At 43.1% G+C, this 21,579-nt stretch overlaps 1 protein-coding gene across 1 annotated transcript; it reads right to left on the reverse strand.

Annotated features, from left to right (window-relative positions):
• Positions 1 to 3,722: 3,722 nt before the first annotated feature.
• slc6a17 (solute carrier family 6 member 17) lies at positions 3,723 to 17,881 on the reverse strand (the record flags this gene model as incomplete). The annotated part of the gene is made up of 11 exons (XM_080468774.1): positions 3,723 to 4,085; positions 4,209 to 4,371; positions 5,606 to 5,765; positions 5,864 to 6,056; positions 6,902 to 7,094; positions 7,206 to 7,447; positions 8,350 to 8,460; positions 9,129 to 9,310; positions 10,400 to 10,526; positions 13,123 to 13,280; positions 17,581 to 17,881. 11 exons carry the CDS (start codon positions 17,879 to 17,881, stop codon positions 3,723 to 3,725), a joined length of 2,193 nt encoding a protein of 730 aa, XP_080324900.1.
• Positions 17,882 to 21,579: the final 3,698 nt, after the last annotated feature.

Consider the following 21,579-nt stretch of genomic DNA (forward strand, 5'->3'; position numbering starts at 1 on the left):
CTGACAGTACAAAATCAAAAAAATATCTCAAAATATACAATTATTATTTACAGCTCAAGTATACATCTGGTCACTTTTACTATAGATACTCGGTGTGAATTTATCAGAATGTACATCAATATATACAGAATAAATACACCATCTTAAATACTCTAAATAGAACTATGGCTGGTCACACAAAGACTATTTGCACATTTAAATTAATTCACTAGTTACTCTACTGCTGTAACCACAGTTAGTTCAAACTGGAGTTTTCTTTAACACGTGACACATGAACAAGATGACGAGACCCTGGAGTTGGAGTCTTTGTTTTTCAGATAATATAGACTTGAAATGTGTTTTCAGACAATATCAGCCGTTCCTTGGCTTCGAGAGACTTTATCAATATTAATGAACATCACCACGTCCGAAGGGAGCCGTGAGCTCGTGTGCCGCCGCCGCCGTGCTCTCTTATTGCAGAACGTCAGCGGTGGATCAGGTTTGTGCAGAGCAGCCTGCGCTTCCCAGACTAAATGTGCAGTTTTATTTCCTCCCGTGAGGATTGGCAGTTTGTGTATGTGTGCACGTTTACTCTTCAGGTAGCTGGGTTCAGAGATTATCTGACACAATATAAGTCTCATTACTCAATTAGCTCACATTTACTTTCACCTCAGAAAGTCTAAATACATAAAAGATTACCGGTAGTTTGTGCTTGGGAGCCTGTGCTTTCCATATCGATGTGCTTTCCCAGACAACCGTACAGATGAATTCATCTGACTGCCTTCACCGCATAAGATGTGCTGTTTGTTTTTGCACACACTCTGCATGCCTTTACAAGTAAAACATTACACATGTTTTAGTAGATCAGCAGATTTCTGACCAATGTTAAATAGGTTCTTTAAATTCACTCTTTTTCACCTGCTTCATCAAAAACAATGCAAAACCTTGATATGAAAATGTTTTTTTGTTGTTTTTTTTACATACAAGGAGCAAGATTTGCAGAAATACAAATGCACAAACATAGAAACTAAACTTTTTCTTCACGCAGTTTTGCATGTTTTAATGTCCTCCTTGTATTTCATCAAACGAGTCTTCCTTTCGCGTTGAGCAGTCTCCTATAAGTGTCTTGAAACTGGTACTTTTGTAACAATTGCAGTGAGAAAAACACATCAAAAGTATTATTTTCTTTGCTGTTTTCTCTTTACTGGATTGAGATAAAGTACATTTTTAAGAAAAATACATCACATATAGCTTTGAAAGATACGTTGCCAGCATTGGTTGGTTAAATCAGGTCTTTTAAAATTAAAAATGGTGACTTAAGACTTCTCTACCAACAGCTGAGCAGGAAGTTAAAGGGTTAATATTGTGTACGGCCCGACGTGTCAAGATTCTGGGAGCACTTTTGATAGATACTGAAAACTCCTAAAAACAGATAAACCTCATAGAGCTGCATGTTTGGAGAGTCCAGTCATTTAGCCATTAAAAATATGTCTAAAATCCTTCAGTTTATCTATTTTTTACTGCTTTTACAACATTTCCTTTGAGATTAAAATGTTTACTTGATGCCTAATATAGCCCACCTGACAGCAGATGTCACTGTCATTATTCATTTCAGCTGTTAGTGGTCATAATGTTATGGGTTTAAACATTAATAAGTTAAAGTTTAGAATGAATCTCTTGATATTTCTCCTGCTATCAATGTACACCATAAGTAAATAGTACCAGTGCAAATGACACAGTTGTTTAAATATTCTTGTTTTTCCGTGAGACAGAGACGTCTCAGCACATTATGTAAAATCAGATATAATAGGAAATAGCAGAGAAGATTTGGTCGACATCAGGATGATAAAAGGGTCAAATTCAGCCTATGAACACGTTTTAACATCACAAAATGCCACATATTGATCTTTCAAAATGCTATTTTTCCTCCATTTCACGACAAACATCAACATAAACAACATTACGTTCAGGAACAACTCCAGGGTCTCTACCTTAATTAAAGTGCTCAAGTGAATGAGAAAATACATTGGTCCAAACTCTACGTGATAAACTCACTTGGTCAAGAAAACGAAAATGACAAAAGCATAAGGCAAACGGACGACACGGACGCTGCTCAGGCACCGAAACGATGCGACTGACTGTGTTTCACTCTACATCTGTTCAGTCTCAAGTACTGGATGTTGTCAGGGAGGGACTACCAGAGAGAAAGCGTGAGCCCGGTGGCCCCTCCGCCGGCCAGCAGAGACACCCAGTGCTCAAAACCATGTATTACCACTTGTTCCAAACATTGAGATCACAGTACATTTCCACACAACAGCCCAAAACACACACACACACGCACTCTGTCATACAAGATTAAATATCAAAATAAAAATTTTTACACCTCCAGGTCACAAAATAGACATCAAAGTGAACTTTTGTAGTGCTTATGAAATTATGTCAGTGGTCACAATCTGAGGAATGTACAACAAACTGAACATCATCCTCTCTGGATGATGAATCCACCTCAACTCGCCGTAACGACATTAGAGCGATTCCGTTTGTAGGGCAGTAAAACGTCTGTGCTGAACAGACACAAAGGTGTCTCCTCTCCTCTTCCTCTTCCTCCTCCTCCTCCTCCTCCTCCTCTCCAGAGCTGAATCTGTATCTATGGTGCGTTGCCACGGCCTCCCCTGGGTAACGCGGCTCTATTTTTAAACCCGCAGGGTCACCAGCAGCTCTCACTTCGGAGGCAGAAAGCACGCCGACACACACAGATTTGACACATGCACGTCGCACCGGAAATCTCACATTTCCCGAGCGTGAAGGATCACGCACACACAAGCCCCGCTGCTCGCTCCCGCTCGCGCGTCGCCACCGCTGCCCTTCCAAGGCATTCGTTAAAATGGAAACACTTGGTTAAAATGATTGATTAAAATGGAAAAGCTTTGTAGACAGTGTGCCGCTGCTGCTGGCAGCAACAACAGAAGAATGGAGGAGAAATGTTAAAAAAAAGAAAAGTAAACGTGTCGCTTTGCGTTAAGGCTCAGAGACGCTCCAAGTTAGCAGGTATGTGTGCTTCTGTGTTCATCGATCAGAGAGGCCGAAACTTTCCCCCTCGATGAGTATGATCATGATTCACGGTGGCGTGAAAACTATTGCACAACACGTATGTACAGTAATCTACATGAGTGGGAAAGTAGAGATCGAAGGAGATCCACAGTTTCATGAGGACTCTGCTGTTACTCTGTATTATTGCTGATGCTTTATAGGCACAGTCAACGTGGAATTGAAATGTGCTTAGAACACTGTTTATCACGGTCACTGGTTTACATACATTTCGGATTTGTGGCAATTATTTGGACAGGATGAGCGTTTTCTCTTTATGCATCTCCTTCCATCCCGTCCCCACATACACAACAATCGAACAAAGAAGCACAGGCGGGTTGAACACGCAGGATTGAACATTTAAAGCATTTCAGCATTGTCCACACCTTAACCCTAACCACATACCTTCACGATCTCTCTCTACCCTGACAGATGGAGGCTGCTGTCGTATCTGCTGAGGCTCACATGTCACACAATATTTCTGGGGCTGTGAGGGGGAAGAACCACAGGTGAGGATGACGATGGAGCAGAGAAAGAGCGACAGAGGTATTTTCTGTATCTCTGGGGGGGTTAAGATGTGATGAATGCTGTGAATTAATCCCTCAATCCGCCGGCGCCGAGGGTTTACTGGACGGGAGAAGCTCCTCCCCAGCGGATCATAGTTCAGACTCGGGGGAGCCGATGTTCTGGTAGCCCGTCTTGGTGCTGGTGCCGTAGTTGGTGTTGGTCATCTCCTGGGTGCCGCCGGGCCCCAGGTAGGCGCGGTGGGCCGGCATGGGGGACGGCGCCTCGCTGGGGTTCTTGCTGAGGATGAAGCGCTGCTCGTCCTGCTCCTCCAGGTTGGAGATGTCCTTCATCATGCCTTTGCGGTAGGAGACGGACAGCTTGTTGGAGCCGTCGGAGATCAAGTTGAAGTGGCGGGCGATGTAGACGAGGGGTAGAGGCAGCATGGCGACAACGATGAGGGAGTACGCCATGGTTAAAGCCCACGGAGGGTAGCTATGGAAACGCTCTGAGCCCTGAGAATAAAAGACGGTAGGAGGTTAGGGTGTGCACACCGTGGTGTCCACTGCTTCCAAGCTCTCTTCATGGTTTCGGCAGCTTAGATTTACACACATGGCGAGAAAGAAGTGGTTACTGACCTCCGCCTCCACCCAGGCATTGTAACCTGCAGGACTGACGGCCATTTCTATAACCGTGGCGATGATGAGCACCACCAGGACGGCGGGCGACACGTATCTCCACATGTAGTAATAGAAGCTGTACGGCCGGAAGCCCAACATGTCCTCCAGATCCTGCATGAACCTGAAGACGCATTAACACAAACCAAATGAGGAGAAATCCAACATGAACCAGGGGCCTTCCTACCATCGGGCCACAGCACGGTCCCATTGTTTACTGTATTCTTATCATGTTCTGTTTGTCATTTCCTGTATCGCTCTTTTATTAACTATTTTCAGATAAATAATTTTTTATTATTTCATCATACAACAATTAATAATGATTGTTAGTAGAAAAACAATAAAATTGTATTGTATTGTTCTTTTTATTGACTGATTTATTGGATTTTTGTCTGTTTCTTGTTTTGTTTTGTTATATTCTGTATTTGTATTTTGCTCTTTTAATCTTACGTTTGATCTTCTCAAATCTACTTGTGTTCATAACTTCTGCTCGTCCTTGTTAAAATTAATGCTTCATTGAAATATCTTGCCCATTGTTTTAATTTAGGTTAGTTTATTTCATCCATTTTAAAAAATAAAAAACTAAACAATTCAATACAGAACAAAAGTTTTCAAATTTCTGAATGAAAGGGAGCAAAACGAAGATTAAACTTATATATTCTGGCCCTTTATCTCAAATAATCATTTTCAGCCAATAACAAACAATCAAAATGACTATTAAGTCCAAGAGGCCCACTTATATCAGCATTTCATTTCCCAAAAAAACACAAAACCCCAAAAAACCTCATAGGTTTCCATCCTCCATTCAGGATGTGTGCTGCTTTATTTTGCATGAAAGTCCTTGGATGTTGGTGATGTTGCAGGTAGTTGTCTGTCCTCGATATTTAAGGAATTTATGATGATTTATGACTTTTTTAAATTCTTGTACCGACTACTGACAGGAAGGACAGATGATGTGATTATTTTTGGGAAGCCCATCTTTAAAACTGTGGAGTAAATATTCAGTCTATATGAAGGCACCTGGCTGTTCAGATCAGTGGTGTAGTCCAGGGTATATTTTGATAAGCATATATTCTTTAGTCAGCATTACATACAGTATACCCTCTTCTGAATCCCCCCGGTGGGCACGTTTCCTATTGCCTATTTTTTCCCCCTTGAATGACGGTGAAGGTTGTTAAGGTGGCAGAGATCAAGCAGCAGAAATGACGTGACGGATTTCCACTAAATAGAGTCATCTTACATGTCAAGGAAAAGGGCTGCTTTAAAGAGACGGGAAAAGATTGTGAGTCTAACGGCTTCTCGGGCCATCACTGCAGCGCCGGCCCAGAGAAGACGTCGGGTGGTTTTCGTGGGCTCACCTCTTGGTGCCATAGATCCAGGCCACAGAGATGTTCTCCAGGATCACCACTACAGTCAGAGGCAAACCCGCAGAGTAGTCGTCAAACATGGCGACGAAGTAGTTCCCCGAACGCTGCACAAACAGCAGACCCAGCAGGAAGGCGATGATGCAGCAAACCACTGATGGAAAGAAGAAATACCCGGTCAGACGACGACAACAACAACAAAAAAAACTAGAGCAGCAGGAAACGTGGCGCATCGTGAGAATAAAGACTCACCGCACAGGATCTCTTTGCGGATCTTAAAAGCATCCAGTATCGGAGTGGTGATTCCCGTCATGGTGCCGATCATGCTGCCCAGGCCCAGGTTGATCAGCATGAAGAAGAACATGACGGACCAGAAAGGGCTGGCGGGGAAGTGAGTCATGGCCTCTGTGAAGGCAATGAAGGCCAGGCCGGTGCCTTGAACCGCCTGGAGGAGGAGGAGGAGGAGGAGGTGGAGGAGGAGGTCGTCAACGGTGATTAATGAAGACTAATGAACAGCGAGGAAATGATTCACCAGCCCAACTTCCATTTCTAGGTTCATTCATTATGGAACAGACCTGGAGGTGCGCTTGAAGGCGTAAAGCACTTTGAGTCAGGAGCCTTTAAAAACTCCAACACGAGAGTCTGACTTCAAAACATTTCTGTGGGATGGACGCTGAGCCGCCACAACAGGAAAAGGCTTCGCAGATTGACATAAAAAAGGTGCAGACTGAAGACTTGAAGAATAATGATGAAATCCAACAGGAGCATCGAATACAAATCGTTAACAAAAGGGGCGGGGCATTTTCTTATTTATCATTTCAGGTTTCTTCATAAAGTATCAATTCCAGTGTAATTATCTTAGAGCGCTGAACCATGTTATGACATGTGGAGGAAAAAAACAAACAATTCCACACGAGTAGGAATAGAAATGTAATAATAAAAACCTCCAGCAGAGTATAGATGTCACTGCATCATTGGGACTGTGGTTCAAAACTCAAATAAATCTCCTTCATAGTGACTTCCTTCCCACTTAGTGTCACTTAATCAAAGTAAACTGTTGTTGAACATTAAAAATAAGGAAAAAAAAGAATGCTGCAGGAAATAAATGTGAGAATTCTGAACTTCTTCAAAAAAATAATCTTCATCTATAAATACAAAAACAGCTAAATAAGTGAGTCTGCTCTGCTTTTTGTTTTTTAAAACAAAATAACACCCACAGCCTTTCCTTTGACACACGTGTTCCACCTCCATTACAAACGTTTGACCTTACTGGAGGCGTTCCCCACTCACCTTGTTGAGCTCGTCCTCGAGGACACAGGCGTCGAGGCCCAGCTGGCCGAAGCTGTCCTCCTTCACCGTCTTGATGACGCCGTACATTTCTGCGTAGTCCTCAGTGGACAGGTGGGAGAAGTTGATGTGAGGAGGGATGAGCTCCCTGCTCAGCACGCCGGTGTTCAGGAAGCCCAGGATCTTCTCAGCGTTGCTGCGGGGGAAGACGAGGAGAAGAGCGACGTGCGTCAGCAAGTCAACATTTCCCCAAAAAACTGGTCAAGAAAAAAAATAAATAAAAAGCTGGATCGGAGGAGACACTCACTCAACCACACACTTCTCGTTCATGACGTTGGCCTTGAAGCCCAGGACGGCGAACACCACCAGAGTGGCTAAGATGGAGGTGACAAAGTTGATGATGGAGACCAGCGCTGCGTCAAAGTGGCAGTTGTTGTCTCGCTTGTTGTAGCTGGAGAAGGCGATGACGCCGCCGAAGCCCAGGCCGAGGGCGAAGAAGACCTGCGTGGCTGCTTCTCGCCACACCTGCGGCTCCAGCATCTTCTCCAGCTGATGAGGGGAAAGAAAATGTCAAAAGGCAGTGAAGATCAGCGTCTGTCTCCGTCCTTTCGTTTCCTGACTCCCTACTGGGACGACACAGCTGCTGCAGGTTTCTTTATGGTCAAATTGAGTTTTTCTTTACCACAAAATAGGATAGTTGGATTTTCTCTGTTAAAGTACAGCGCTTTATCTCTGCTGTAAACTGAGCTAATATCATTAAAGTTCAACTGAAGTGAAATGTACATATTCAGTCCTCTTGCAGTCCAGCATAAGATGAACCTTCAGTTTTGTTTCCTCATATCAGGAAGGCAGAAATTAAGGAGCATCTAAAAAAAATACAATAAAATGAAAAACTTTCCTTTTTTTAGATTTAATAAATACAAACTGAAATCATTTTGAACTCAACTTAAATGTATGTAATCATCACGTTTAATTGCAACTGGATACAGAGAGAACTGAACATACATGATGTGATTTTCTAACTGCAACACAACAATTCACCACTAGAGGGAGACACAACACTTCACCCGATGTGGATATTTATATAATTTTTATGATGAATGAGCCTGAATGACAGGAATTTATGTCTTTTTTATGTCTGACAGTTTTATAAACCTAAAATTAGTACATTTGTAGTTAGTCTAAGAACGATCTCCATGTTTGTTTTTTTGCACTAATAGCTTAGGAGCCTATTTTCAGTCGACTGATGCAGCTCTGTAAAATGGATCAGCCACTCCTGCATAAGAAATATGTCATTGTGATGTTTCATTTCTCAGTTTTACTGTCAGGAGGGAGTCATGATCATTTCCAGTAACTAACCTTCGGATCTGATATCCGATATCCGAGTATGCACAATAAAACCGGTTTACACGGGGGCTTGCTGCTCGAATTGGCCAGAGATCTCCTCTCACCTTCGGGGTGAACATGTGAGCGATCCCATCGACGGCTCCTTTCAGCATCAGGCCTCGGACCAGGAAACAAAACAGCACAACGTACGGGAAGAGGGAGCTGAAGTACATCACCTAGAGAGAGAGAGAGAGAGAGAGAGAGAGAGAGAGAGAGACGAGCACATCACAGTGTTTCCATGGACACGCTTCACACATGCAGGAAGAGGTGCTGCTCTCACACACACACACACACACACACACGCACGCACGCACGCACGCACGCACGCACGCACGCACGCACGCACGCACGCACGCACACACACACACACACACACACTGACTCTGTGAAACCGTACCGAATGTGACGACGAGTCCTCGAAGTCAGAGATGTGGCCTACAGTGTTTGGCGGTGTCTGTTTCGCTGCACTGACGACGATAATCGGATCAGCGAGTTAAGTGTTTAAAAAACCGTGTCAGACTTTGGCGATCTGCTCTCCTCTTGTGTATTTTGTCACTGGGGCTGCGGGCTGGACGTCGCGCTGTGGTACATGACTCATTCTCTGGATGGAGATTACAGGATGTTGTTGCAAATGTCGCCAAACAAGAGAATTTTTTCCATCTGCACCCTGAACCGGTTTACTCTCGGTTCAGTTTGAGCGTATTAATGTTGCACGTCCCTCTCCTCTGTGATATAGACGGGATCCAAGAATAGATCGTGATGATGAACATCTTAGCACCTTCCCTCAAAAGCTGAATAAAACAGCGGTTGCGATGGATGTTACTCTCGTCTTCGTGCTCAATACCTTCCCGGAGGACTGGATGCCCTTGATGACGGCCAGACACACCAAGATCCAGGCCACCAGCAGGGACAGAGTCATCTTCCAGTTCAGGCCGCCGGTGTCGTCGATGCTGCTGGTGATGTTCAGGGTCTGACGGTACCAGAAGTACGTGGTGGCCGAGCTCTTCTCGCACTCTGGCTCCACAACTATCACAGCAACAGGGAAGCAAAAGAGAGAGAGAACGGATGTGAACGGCGCTCAATGACGATGGAGGCGGCACATTAAAAAGCAACTACAACAAAAAAATTGTTAAAAAACGTTAGTTAGTACTAATTCATTTACAGAAAATACTTCAGGTTTTACTCACACTGTGCAACAATGATGGATTTTCCATTTGTCATAGAGTCAGAGAACAATGCAAGTCGTTTCGGACGTCGGTGTAATTTCTTTGATTCGATCAAGTTAATATTTTGTCTCCCCTCGTTGTACTGGCTCTAGGACAATTTCTTTTAGAATCTAATTCATCTCACTTGGTGGGAAGACGGTTAACGACTTTGTAAAGTCTCATTAAAGGACAAAATACGACTTTACTGAGGCGCCACGAAGCCTGAAAATAAAAGCAGATGAGCTACTGATGAGCAAAAAACCCCAGTTTGAAACGTCTTGAGATTGTGACGTATGTGTCTGATATGTTTGTCATCTTTCTTAAAATTCATAAAAACTCCCAGTGAAACCTCAATTTAACCGTCGGATAAACGCATTGGAGTAAAAAACTATTTTTTTATTTATTTTTTTTATAAATAAATACCAACTACTTTATATCTGTATACGCAAAGTACTTCAGTAAATGTACTTTCCATCTTTGCAAAGCGTCCACTAATTTGCGTTGGACGCCACGCAGCATTCCTGACGGTAAACAGAGTCGGCGTCCTGAATGTTTGCGCTGGTGAACGTCGCCCTTCGCTCTGCCAGAACATGCATGTGCCTCCACCACAGGCGGCCGCCCGCCGCCGCCGCCGCCGCCCCGCTTGCTGAGCCTGCTGGCCGGCTCATGCGATCTGACAAGCCGCTGCCCTGTGGGATGAGGTGCAGGACTGGTCCAGAGAGGACGAGGGCGGATCTAAGCTCTGCAGGCGCTTTACTGGAGGACGGACTGTCATGTAGGAATAGGCAGTTTGTATTTTTTGGTGTTCCTCACGAGGGGAACAAGTCAGAGCTGGGAAGAAGGAGCCCTTTAGACCCCCACCCCCCCCTTAGTGCCCTCTGGTGTGTTTTCTTTCGTATCATGGACTCACTGGCTTGGGTTCCATTTCTTCGCAGGGGGCATTCAGCCCAAGGCAGTGGATACTGGAAGGACTGGACGAAGTAGAAGATGCTCCAGCCAATGATCACGTTATAATAGAGGCCCACGAAACCGCAAACCTGAGAGAGAGAGAGAGAGAGAGAGAGAGAGAGAGAGAGAGAGCACAGAACTCAACAATCATGCAAAGGCCAAACAGCAGAGGGAACAAACGGCGTGCGGAGCTGAAAGCTTCGCCTTCAGTCGGAACACCGAGCTCACAGCTTAAGTCAGACTACATATGAATTATTGAGCTGTTTGCGCTCACGGCCCCGGCTGGGCTCCTCTACGAGGAAGGTATTTATAGCTCCTGGATCTGCCGCCGGCCGAGCGCACGCCTCACTGCCCTCCCGGGCGCCGCCTCTCCAGCCCTTCCCACTACGCTGATGAATTCGCCATCAGGATGAGTGACGCGCAGAAAGGCCGGGTGTGTTTTTAAGCCGGCGACGCTGATGGGATGGGACCGTGACGGGTCACCACCCCGACGATGATGACGGGGACAGATTACGCCAACGCTGCTCGCTTTGTCGCAACAGGAGGCGATAATGTGAGCGGGCAGATGGAGTCTGCAAAACTTCCCAGCATGTCCGCTTGTCTTTGAACAGCACGTAACGACGGCAACGTCCAACTAAAATCACGTGAATCATCTCTAGGTAGCAGAGTCAGTGATGTAGAATTATTCATTTGATTTAATCTGTACAAGGTATTATAACTATATCTGTTTACGAACCTATAAAGTCGATCTCTTGTTGCTGGGCAGCTTCAGTTATTTGTTTATCTGGTTTTTCCACCAATGAGACATTAATTGTTTCATCATTTCAACAGTTAAACATCAATGAGACAAATTAATTCATTTAAAGAGAAATGACAGTAAAAAACTAATAATCTGCTTTTTATTCAAAAAAAAAAAAAAAACTCCACAAGATTCATTCTATTCATCTGGAAGATTCACTCTACTAAGTAAATGTTGAGTCCAAATAATCTAATCATATGAGTCACAATGTGGTTCTATATTAATTTAATCACGATGTGTTATTGGTGGTCCACACCCAGTAAATATAATGAAGGCTTTGAATCGCCACACCACAGACGGAAATATTTACTCTGTTAAGAGTTTTTTGTCTGGAGCCACATGAGGGTGTTAATCATGACAACAGGCGATCAAAGAACTGCAAATCTACATTTATTTTACTCGGGGCTTTTTCTTATCATGTAAATGTAAGAATTAACGATTACACTTGTGAAGTGGACACAAGGCAACACTGAGACTCGAGCTGAGTGATGCTGCTATGAAAGACAGCGAACTGGGATTAGCCTCAAAGCCCCGTTGTCAGGGTGAGTTTGTAAAAAAATACCCATAATGCAACAGCTATAGGAAAAGTTTTTGGAACATTTCACTGTTTGAATGTGGAGATTGTAGTCATTTTCCATAGTAACAAAGAAAAACCTTATGGTTTGAATTTAAAGGTTATTATGGTACTATTCTACCGGTTCAGACCACTCAAGATGAAATTGTATGTGGAGCCCGAATTAAAACGTGTTTGACGCCTCTGCGCCGAACATAAACAACTTTTTATTAAACAAAGAAAACGGAGGAAAATTAGAAAGAATATGTCTCTCAACAGAATCAACAATATTTTGAGTTTAATGCTGAATAACAAATGTCTACGCATTAAAACTAACACTAACTCAACACACTGTGTAAACGCTGTGAGGGAATGGCCAGTGGTCCACAGCTCACAGCCGCCGCTCATGAATGGGTTAAATTTATGAAATCGTCCTTTTGTTGGCTGAAGCCTCCTGATACTCTCGAGTTCCGACTGTCATGTGGAGCGACTGTGTTTGTATGACTGCTCTACATTTTCACCAGTGAATCAGCCACTGTCTTTTAAGATGTGAAGAATTTTGCACTTCATTTCAGTTCAGGGGCCCAATATCCTCCTGAGTAATCGGTGAAATAGTGCCGTTATAAGCTTTACATTTATACTTCACGGGTTTTCTTTGTTGTGGCTCAGAGAATAACTGATGAAAATGTCGATATTTTTGCAAAAAGCAAACATTTACTACCAAAAATGACGACAGTGCCAACAAAAAGCCAATTTTAATGAAACCTTCCGGTGCAAAATACAGTGAAATACCAAAAAAACCTTCTATAGCTGTTGCATTATGCTTGTTTTTACACTGCGACAGTTTGATAGCAACTAATTTGATATCTTTCATGACAGCATCACTGATATCTCAGTGTTGTGTTGTGTCCGCTACTCTTAAAGAAATTTGTTAATTTATTTTTTTTTTTTTACATTTTTACCATTTGCTTGGTGGTTTCAACCAGATTGGAGCCTCTCGCGGGTTGGTTTTGGTCCACTATCCTTATGTTTAACGCTGAGGATTTAGCGGGTCCAATCTTCAGATCCGGCTCTCTCAAATTCAGTAAAAACAGTTTGTGGGTTTATTACACAAAGCTGCTCCATCAGTCACTTATATTGGCGCTGTATATATATATATATATATCTATATGACGAGCATTGTCACTGCACTGGAACGTGTCGGAGCCTGAGCTCGTCCCCACGGCGCCGCTGAGTTACAGGCTCTCATTAAGACATTAGCGACAGCATGCGAAGCCTGCGTAATTACATAATTCAGTAACTGGAGGTCCGGTTAATTACACGGCACACTCACCATCAAGCTGGACACCCCGATGCCCCCAAGCTGCGGATAGACGTAGTTCCACACCCCGATGCTGCCGCGTCGGATCCTCTGCCCCACGGCCAGCTCCAGGAAGAACAGGGGGATGCCGATGAGGAGCAGGAGGATGGAGTAGGGCACCAGGTACGCTCCTGAGACGGGGAGAACAAGCAGGGGGGCTTTATTGTGACGCCCGTCTGTCGGATGTTTGACATCCACGTGTCGTGAGGCTGATTGTGAAGACAATGTTAAATTTGGTTTCACTGTTTTGCCGTTCACATCTCTTATCATTTCTCTGCTTTTCTTCCTCATTTCGAACCTCCATTCATCATTTCATCTGATACGCCCGTGTCTTTTCACGGGGACGCTCGCGGAAAAACAAGTCACGTCCGGTCCCGCTGACATCACGATATGAAGGGCACGACGGCGACGAAGCCCTCCACCGCCGGAGAGATGGGCGCGGATGGGGAAAAGCAGACCGTTTCCACGGCGACATTTGACTAAAAACACCGTTAAGTTGCACAGTCACGTCTGCTGTGTGCCGTTCTGCTCGCTCTGGTTTATTTTGAGCAGCAGACACAAACAGAACAGACGAAACGTTTGAGTGAGGAGACGTATGAAGGGATCAGTTTTATTGTTTTACTCCCCATGAGATGTTTCATATCGTCCAGACTGCATCCGGGCTACAGTGTGGCTCCTTAAAATGGTAAAGCTGTGAATAATCTTCTAGAATTTTTGTGCAACTTTCAGTCACTCGGAGAGACAGAAATTACCGTAACAGCCGATTCTTTCTGCAATAGATACCATGCACACAAAAAGTGCAGCAGCCTTGAAGTCGTCCTTTTACTTATATAATTATGAGCATCATATTTATCTTTTATGATTCCTACAATATTTAACCAGCCAGGGAATATGAACACTGAACCAAGATAAGTTAACAGAACTCAAAGAAACTGAGGCAAATCACTGCCTCAGTTTTCGCGATGGTCATGGTGTTCGAATTTAAACATTTGTTCATAATGTGTGAGGAGTTTACAGACTGTACATTTTCTGTTTGATATAGTTTAGCAGCTACCCAATCATTCAGAATGAAAATACATTATTTGTCATATCATATCTAAAGGGAAAAAAACTGCAACACATTTTTTTTTTTTAAACTTTACAAACTCAAGAGGTATATGCAAGTAGGAATTTTAGATTAATTTAAGTTTGCAGTACTTAATCAATTCACTTAATTTGAATGTTTGGGTGTAAGGTGCATTATTTATTAACTTGTCCTGATTTTAAGTATAAGATTATATTGTTATATGACGCAAAACTCAAAATCCTTTTTGCGTTTTGCATGTTCTCCTTGTGACTTGGATAAATCAGGTATAGAAAATGGATTTAAACCAATGTAATCAAACTTTAAAACCGCTATCATTGATTAAATAGTTGTTTGAATGTATTTATTTCTGTTGCCTGGTGCGAAGCAAAAAAGCATTTCTGCTAATTTAGCTGCTCATTTACCCCTTAATGTAATTTCAAATAAAGGAGGTCAGTAAATTAAAAAATTTCATTCTGACGACCAGAGGGGCAATTTGAGAATGTAACATTTCTACCATCAATATCAAAGAATGACAATTATTGTAGCTTATATAATAAAAACAACGAACTGTAAAATAAAATAAAATTCTTTTGATGTTGTCACCTTTATCATATTTGTAATAATACATCAAAACACGCCTGAGCAGCCCATCGACTCAGCACAATAAATAAAGTCTGAATTTCTCGTAAACTCTGATACTTTCTCTTTTCCCTTCATTCCTGATGCCTATAATTAACACGTGTCGTCTCCATTAGTTTACGTGATACGTAGTTTGGATTAACGTGTGAAAACAAATGTTAAAGTGGATTTACAGAGAAATGCAATCAATATAAGAGACCCAAGTTATAATTGTAAAACAGGATAATCTTGCGTGAAGGAGCATGTAAGCGTGACTTTCATCCTTGTAATGAGAGGATTAAAAAATGAAAATCTGCCTTAACTTCACTGAGAAAAACAGGCAGATGATGGCAAATAATGGAGCAGTGACAGAAACAGTTTGTCCTAATCTCTCGGACGAGTCCAGGCGAGACAAAGCAGCACCTCCCACTGAGTGCAGATTCAATGGGGGATACACACTCATTATTGCGCGCAAATATATTCACACACTGTGATTAGAATGTGCAAATGTACACAAATTCAGCTTTGTTACTGCACATCTCAAAAATCCCCTCTTTACACACGCCTCCCACACCAGGCTCCAACGTCTGAAAGCCCAGGAAATCAGTATTTACTCTTCCACTTCCTCCATCTTAGTCATCGCCACCCCCTCAGCTCATCATAATACCAGTAAATCATAATACTAAAGAGATAAACCCTTCAGAAAAAAAAAAAGAAAAAAAAAAAACTGCTTCAAAAGCAAAGAACGACTAAACTGGAGGATCTCACGGTTTATTTTAAACTTTTCCATCATTTCCAGTGAAAAGAAAGATGGTCACGTTGACTCTCTTCGGATGGAGCCGTATGTTTGCAATATAGGAAGCAAAAAAAGAGGATTGGTTGGAGGTGTGCATAACGATTTTCTATTGTGCAGACACCTGCCACCATATCAGCTATCGACCTGTTCGCCAACGTGTCGAGTCTGTGCAAATTCTTGAATTACTAGTCCGCTCACAGCAGCTCGGCTTCCTGGAGGAGAACCGCGTCCTTCATCCACAGCTTCATAACAACAGACTGCGGCACTCCTCCACCCCCCCATCCATCCTTTTTCTTATACGCCGTGTCCGACTTATCCGCCTGGAGCTGATCGCAGTACAGCAAGGAAGGGTTCATTACCATACAGCCAACCGCACACAGTAAATGACAGTCAATTTAAACAACGACTCACTTCACACAGAAAAGCAGAGCTCACTGGGGAAACCTAAACGTCAGACTGAATGAATGACGTTAATCATGTTTCTAATGAAAAAATAAAGTTAAAAGTTTGATTTCCAGGCCTCAGCAGCACTTGTTTATCTGCTCATACCTGTGTTGTTGTGTTTTGTCATCCTGGTTCTTGATCTTGTTTAGATTTTAAATCCTGTTTTGTGTGTATTGAAGGCCCCGTTTATACGACAACGTTTCAGGTGATAATGCATTGCTTCTAACTATTGGTTTTGGAAAAGTTCTGCGCCGTTTTGAAAACGATGTCAATTTACACGGCAACGGCAAAAACACTGAAAATTATGTAGTTTTCATGTTGGGCCACTAGTGGGTGCTGTTGTTTGTTTTTGTAATTAAACCACACACATGATCAGACAACAATACGCTATAAATGTTAACAACGGGAGAACACAGACTTTCTAGTGGACAGACGACCAAGTTGGATTGTTAATACGGTGACTGTCAAAATAAAACTACCAAGTCCCAGGAGAATATGGACTGGGAGTCATGACACTGAAAACATTGTTCTTATTGTCTTGTACTGCTTCGCTGTTTACTGATCCGTAAAAACCCAGCTAAATACAAAGGTTTGTAAAACAAGAATGTAGGTTAAGAGTGAGTGTCTATGTACCTACTCCTAATCTAATAATCTGATCCGAGCAGCAGCTTGTATCAACTGTGAACATTTTTTTATAGGAAATACCCAACTTCTAACAGGATTACTTCACCAAAACAGAGGTTATTTCTCCTTAAAACAACAGTCATACTGTTAAGACTGAGCCATGAAGGTATCTTGTCCTCTCAGCTTTAAAGATTAGGAAAATTTGTGCAGAAATATTTCAGTTCAGAGCTTAAAATCGACAGATCTGAGGAGAGGACGGTTTTGACAGCTCTTCATATGGGTTTAGTACTATGATCGTTACTACTGGACAGAAGTGCACTGACACAAACATTAAGATAAGATAAGAGCTCTATTGAAATCTACAGCCAAAGAGATTTTCTGTATGAATCAAACTTAAACAACAAAACAAGGAGGCAAGTACATATTACAGTGAATATGTCTTCCTATATGAGTTACATATCAAAGTTTACCACAGAAAGGCTCTGTGTAGAATTAAATTGTAGTTAAATTCTAATATATCGGTTACTAAAGCATCAATCTGTTTGTCGGATGTCTTTCAGAGTTTCAGTCTTTCCTTTTGTTTGACAGTTGCATGAGACTTGATATTACTGTCTATCTTCTCGCAAATGTGCAGAAGAGCTATTTACGTCGGATACTCTGGAGTAGCAGCGTTTCGACGTGGAGGCGAAGCCTGAGCGTTTCCAGCAAGTTACGTTTTTACTGGTCAAGAAGTTCCACCTTGGGATCTAGTTTCAAAAACGTTGTGTTTTTAGTGGCTCCGAGCACCGTTGTCGTGGAAACGGACCCCCAGAAAGCAGAGAAAGTTTTGCCTGTGACCTGCAAAAATAAACACATTTCTATCTCCAGACATTCATCCACCTACCTCCACCATTTTTCTGGCACAGGTAAGGAAACCTCCAGACGTTACCGAGCCCCACAGAGAAGCCCACCTGGGCCAGGATGTACTCCAGCTTGTTGTTCCACGCCGGTCGGCCGTCTTCAGCATCGGGGTCAGGGGAAGGGAGCAGCGCCTTGACCGGAGCGGTGGAACCCGGACTCAGGCCCATGCTCATCTGACTGCTCTTATAGTCCATGGGGTGCTCGAGGGACAGCAGGTCGGCCACCGACTCGGTGACCGGCTCGTTGCTGTGCTCCCGCTGGGTCACCTTGGTGTTCTTTGGCATGGCTGCGACACGGGAACTCCGTCAGGGGGGAGAAGTCGATGCCGATGAGGGGAAACTGGACGGAGGAAGAAGCTTGGAAGGAAAGACACTTGTGCTTTTCTTTAAATCTGTGGAGGGTGACAGACAGGACATGTGGATGCAGGATAAGCAGAGTATTTCGAGCTTCTAATTTTCTATCGTCACCTACAGCAAGTTCAATCATCTGACAAGACAAGACAAGACATTACAAAATCCATAAAGCAAGTGGACAGTATTAAGAGTAACAAAAGAATACAAACAATAATAATAAACTATTATAAACAATAACAACTGTGACAGTAATGTAAAAACAAGATAATAACCGTGACAATATTTTATATTTTCGCATGACAATGTTGGTAGTGATTGGAAATAAACCAGAGATGATGTTATAAATGCACTGGATAAATAGATGAATAATGTTAAAATATTAAATGGACCAAAAAAAAACCCACATGTGTATGTTGAATTATTGAAATGTAGAACTTTAATTTTCAACTTACAAATTACTATGATTCTTCCATAAAGGATTAAGTATATACATAACGTTTCACAGGTTCCAAAATATATATATTTATAATCCTGCAAACAACTCTCTTGATGTAACTTTTTAAATGTGACTATTTGTTGTAAATTGAAACTCAGAACCAAGTAATCTTACATGACACGACGGGCAAACAGTTCAGGAGACTATACTAAAACAGCAGCCCGATCGAGCCGTAAGGTATTTCAGTAATCCTCTTCATTACGGTGAAGGAGACGCAGATTGAATCACCACTTCACAGCAGAGCTCATTATACTAAAGTTGAGTCATGTGAATAGCATGAACAGCCGCGTGCGGTCAGCCTGTGTGACTACTGCTCTGAGGCGAGTCCGGTGCAATGAAACCAAAGCCTGTAACCACCAATTTAATCAGTTTGCACTCTATTTCTTTCTTATCACACAGATATAACATCTTGTCTACCGACTGAGACACTAATCCGACTGGTTTGTAACTTTTCAGAGGCCTTCAGCAAAAAACGATATGCTAATAATGATGAAATCGTGTGCGTCAGGCCTCCATGATTGAACAAACAATGAGTAAACACCTCTGTGCAACCCGGTGGAATCGATTTGCCAAAAAGCAAGATATACGGCACAAACTATTCCTGTCCATAAAGCTCGGCTTTCACTTTAAACACAATGCAAATCATTTGCTGCCACTCAAGAGCTTTAGGCCCCATTTACACGACAACGTCTCAAGTGAAAACGCATCGTTCTCATGCTGGGCCACTAGAGGGTGCTGTTGTTTGTTTTTTGTAAGGCAACTACACACATATACACATAGAGCGTTGACACAATGACGGAATCAGAGCGTTTTGAAAAAGTTGCGTTTTCAAAGGTTCCAACCCCGCTGTCGTGTAAATGGACACCCAAAATGCAACGTAAGTGTGGCGTATTCAACTGAAACAAGTAAACGGAACCCTTCGTTGTGTTTTTGTGAGCTCTGCTCTGGCACATGGCACCACAAGAGGAAGTACTTCCTCCTCTTCCCAAGATGGGCATGTGTGGGTGGAGCCAGTCCAGCTCACACAGACACAGCAAATTCTGAATGTAGCTCCTATGATCCAATATTCAATCGGAGGAAAATCAAGGAAAAGCAATAAACTTTGAAAACAACGTTTTTGGACCAACAAGACCAATGTTCAAGTGTTGAAAAGCTGGATAATATGACTCATTTAAAATGTAATGCAGCATCTCGGTAAAAGAGTGGAGAGAAGTGGTGTTTGAGTTTCAATGGAAACATGGTGAGAACATTAGTATTCATTGAACATTCCCTAATTAAAGGTCAGCTTGTAGCAAAGACGGATGCTGACAGCTTCAGTTACGTGTGAAAACAAGCAGCTATAAAACATATGAACCAGACTCCGAGGGCTGGTTTCTCTCCTGGCGGTGGGAGACGGGTGACATCTAACTTCTCACCCTGACAGCTGAAGGACGGAGCAGTGGAGTCAGAGGGGTTTGATCTGATGACAAGGCGTCTAATCTGCACACAGAAGCAGCCGTCTGAAATCTCAGCAGGCTTTGTGTTCTCAGCCACTTCTTAAGAGGGAGCTGCCGGCGGGCCAGACTCTAAATCCCATCCGAGGAACCGAACCAGTAGCACGCACATCAAATTCCTCAACGAGCCTGCAGTCACGACACACAGCAGCTCGGAGGCCCAACCTTTTCCCACATAGTCTGCTGCTCCACGGCACTGAATCATCACGCAACACTTTCTGAATGGAGTGTGAGGCAATCATGTGCATGTTTGCAAACAAGTGTATTTTTTTTTGGGGGGGGGGGGGGAGTCTAAACTGAAGTTTTGGGGGTTTAAAGTGAAGGAGTTCACCTAAAGTTTTTTTTTTTGCCCTACTTTTTCATACAAATGCCGATATAATTAGTAACAAACTGCCCCAATTACAACTTATGGTGATGCGAGCCTGATAGAGAGCTAAGGAACAAACGCTCTAACCCTCTTAACTGTTTTCAGTGAAAGTTTTCTCTGTTGTTGTGGGGGTACACCAGCAAATGTCAGAGATTCACAGAATGTGCAGTCACAGATGGCACATTACAGAGACGGCAGGGATTTACAGTGCAAGACACTGTGACTCAACACTTGATGACCAAACAAGAAAATTTGTTGTTTTTTTTGTTTTGTTTTTTGCAGGATACAAGGACGTGCAGAAAATGAGAAATATGTGAAATCTGGATTGTTTGGGAGGTGGAACATGCAGATGAAGGTGCAGATTGCTGCTTCCTTTCCTTCCTGGTCTGGTACTCCTTACTCTCTACAGTCAGTTTGGTTGGATGATGTAACAGCAGAAGGTTTTTCTACAAAGACACGCTGCACTTTTATCTTGTGGTGGTTGCTAAGCAATGGCTCCTTCTGCAAAATTGAAATCCAGTCCCTGCAGCATCAGTGGTCGCCTATCTCTCCTCTCACCATCTCAAATGGACGGACACGATATCCCCTGAAGGACTGCCGCAAAATAACATGGAGCTGCATGTTGGCAGAGCTGGAGAGGCAGACAAGCTGGAGGTGATGGCGTAAACTGCCAATCAGGCGGCCATCACACACAGAAGCTGGTCAGTGTGTGGATGCGTACAGTAACAAATAACGATCACATTTGATTTGATCCTGACGCACCAAAGTGACGGTGACAGGGACAGAACAGCACCTGCTGGGTGGTGTTCAGGTGCTTCAAACAGGCCCCACATACACATACACACACACACGCACAGATGCTCCGGGACTTACTCCCTTCGTGGATATAACCTCTGGTGCCTTGTCAAGGTCACAGCTTTCGCCTCATAAGGTGAAAACGAGGCCGAAACAAGTCGTCAGATGGTGGTGCTGTCCCTGCGTAATTTGTCCTATTTGAGACAAATTGAGACAAGCATGGCGCGTCGGAGGATTTAATCAGCGACGCTCGCCGTCAACGCCGCGGAGAGATCCTCATCTGTCAGGGAATGAGGGGAGCATTTCTCCTCTCTTATCAATTCATATCAAGTTATTCATCAAAATGTTTCGCCATGATGCGAAACGATTAACGAAAAAAGAAGAAAAAAAACCCCACAATGACAGCTAAAAATCGAGCATAAACATGCTTTCAAGAATGAAATTCCTACCTGATTTAGCGTGCAGAACAGGTTTATTT

Source organism: Lipophrys pholis, assembly GCF_963383615.2.
Source record: "Lipophrys pholis genome assembly, chromosome: 8".
Classification (NCBI taxonomy): Eukaryota; Metazoa; Chordata; class Actinopteri; order Blenniiformes; family Blenniidae; genus Lipophrys; species Lipophrys pholis.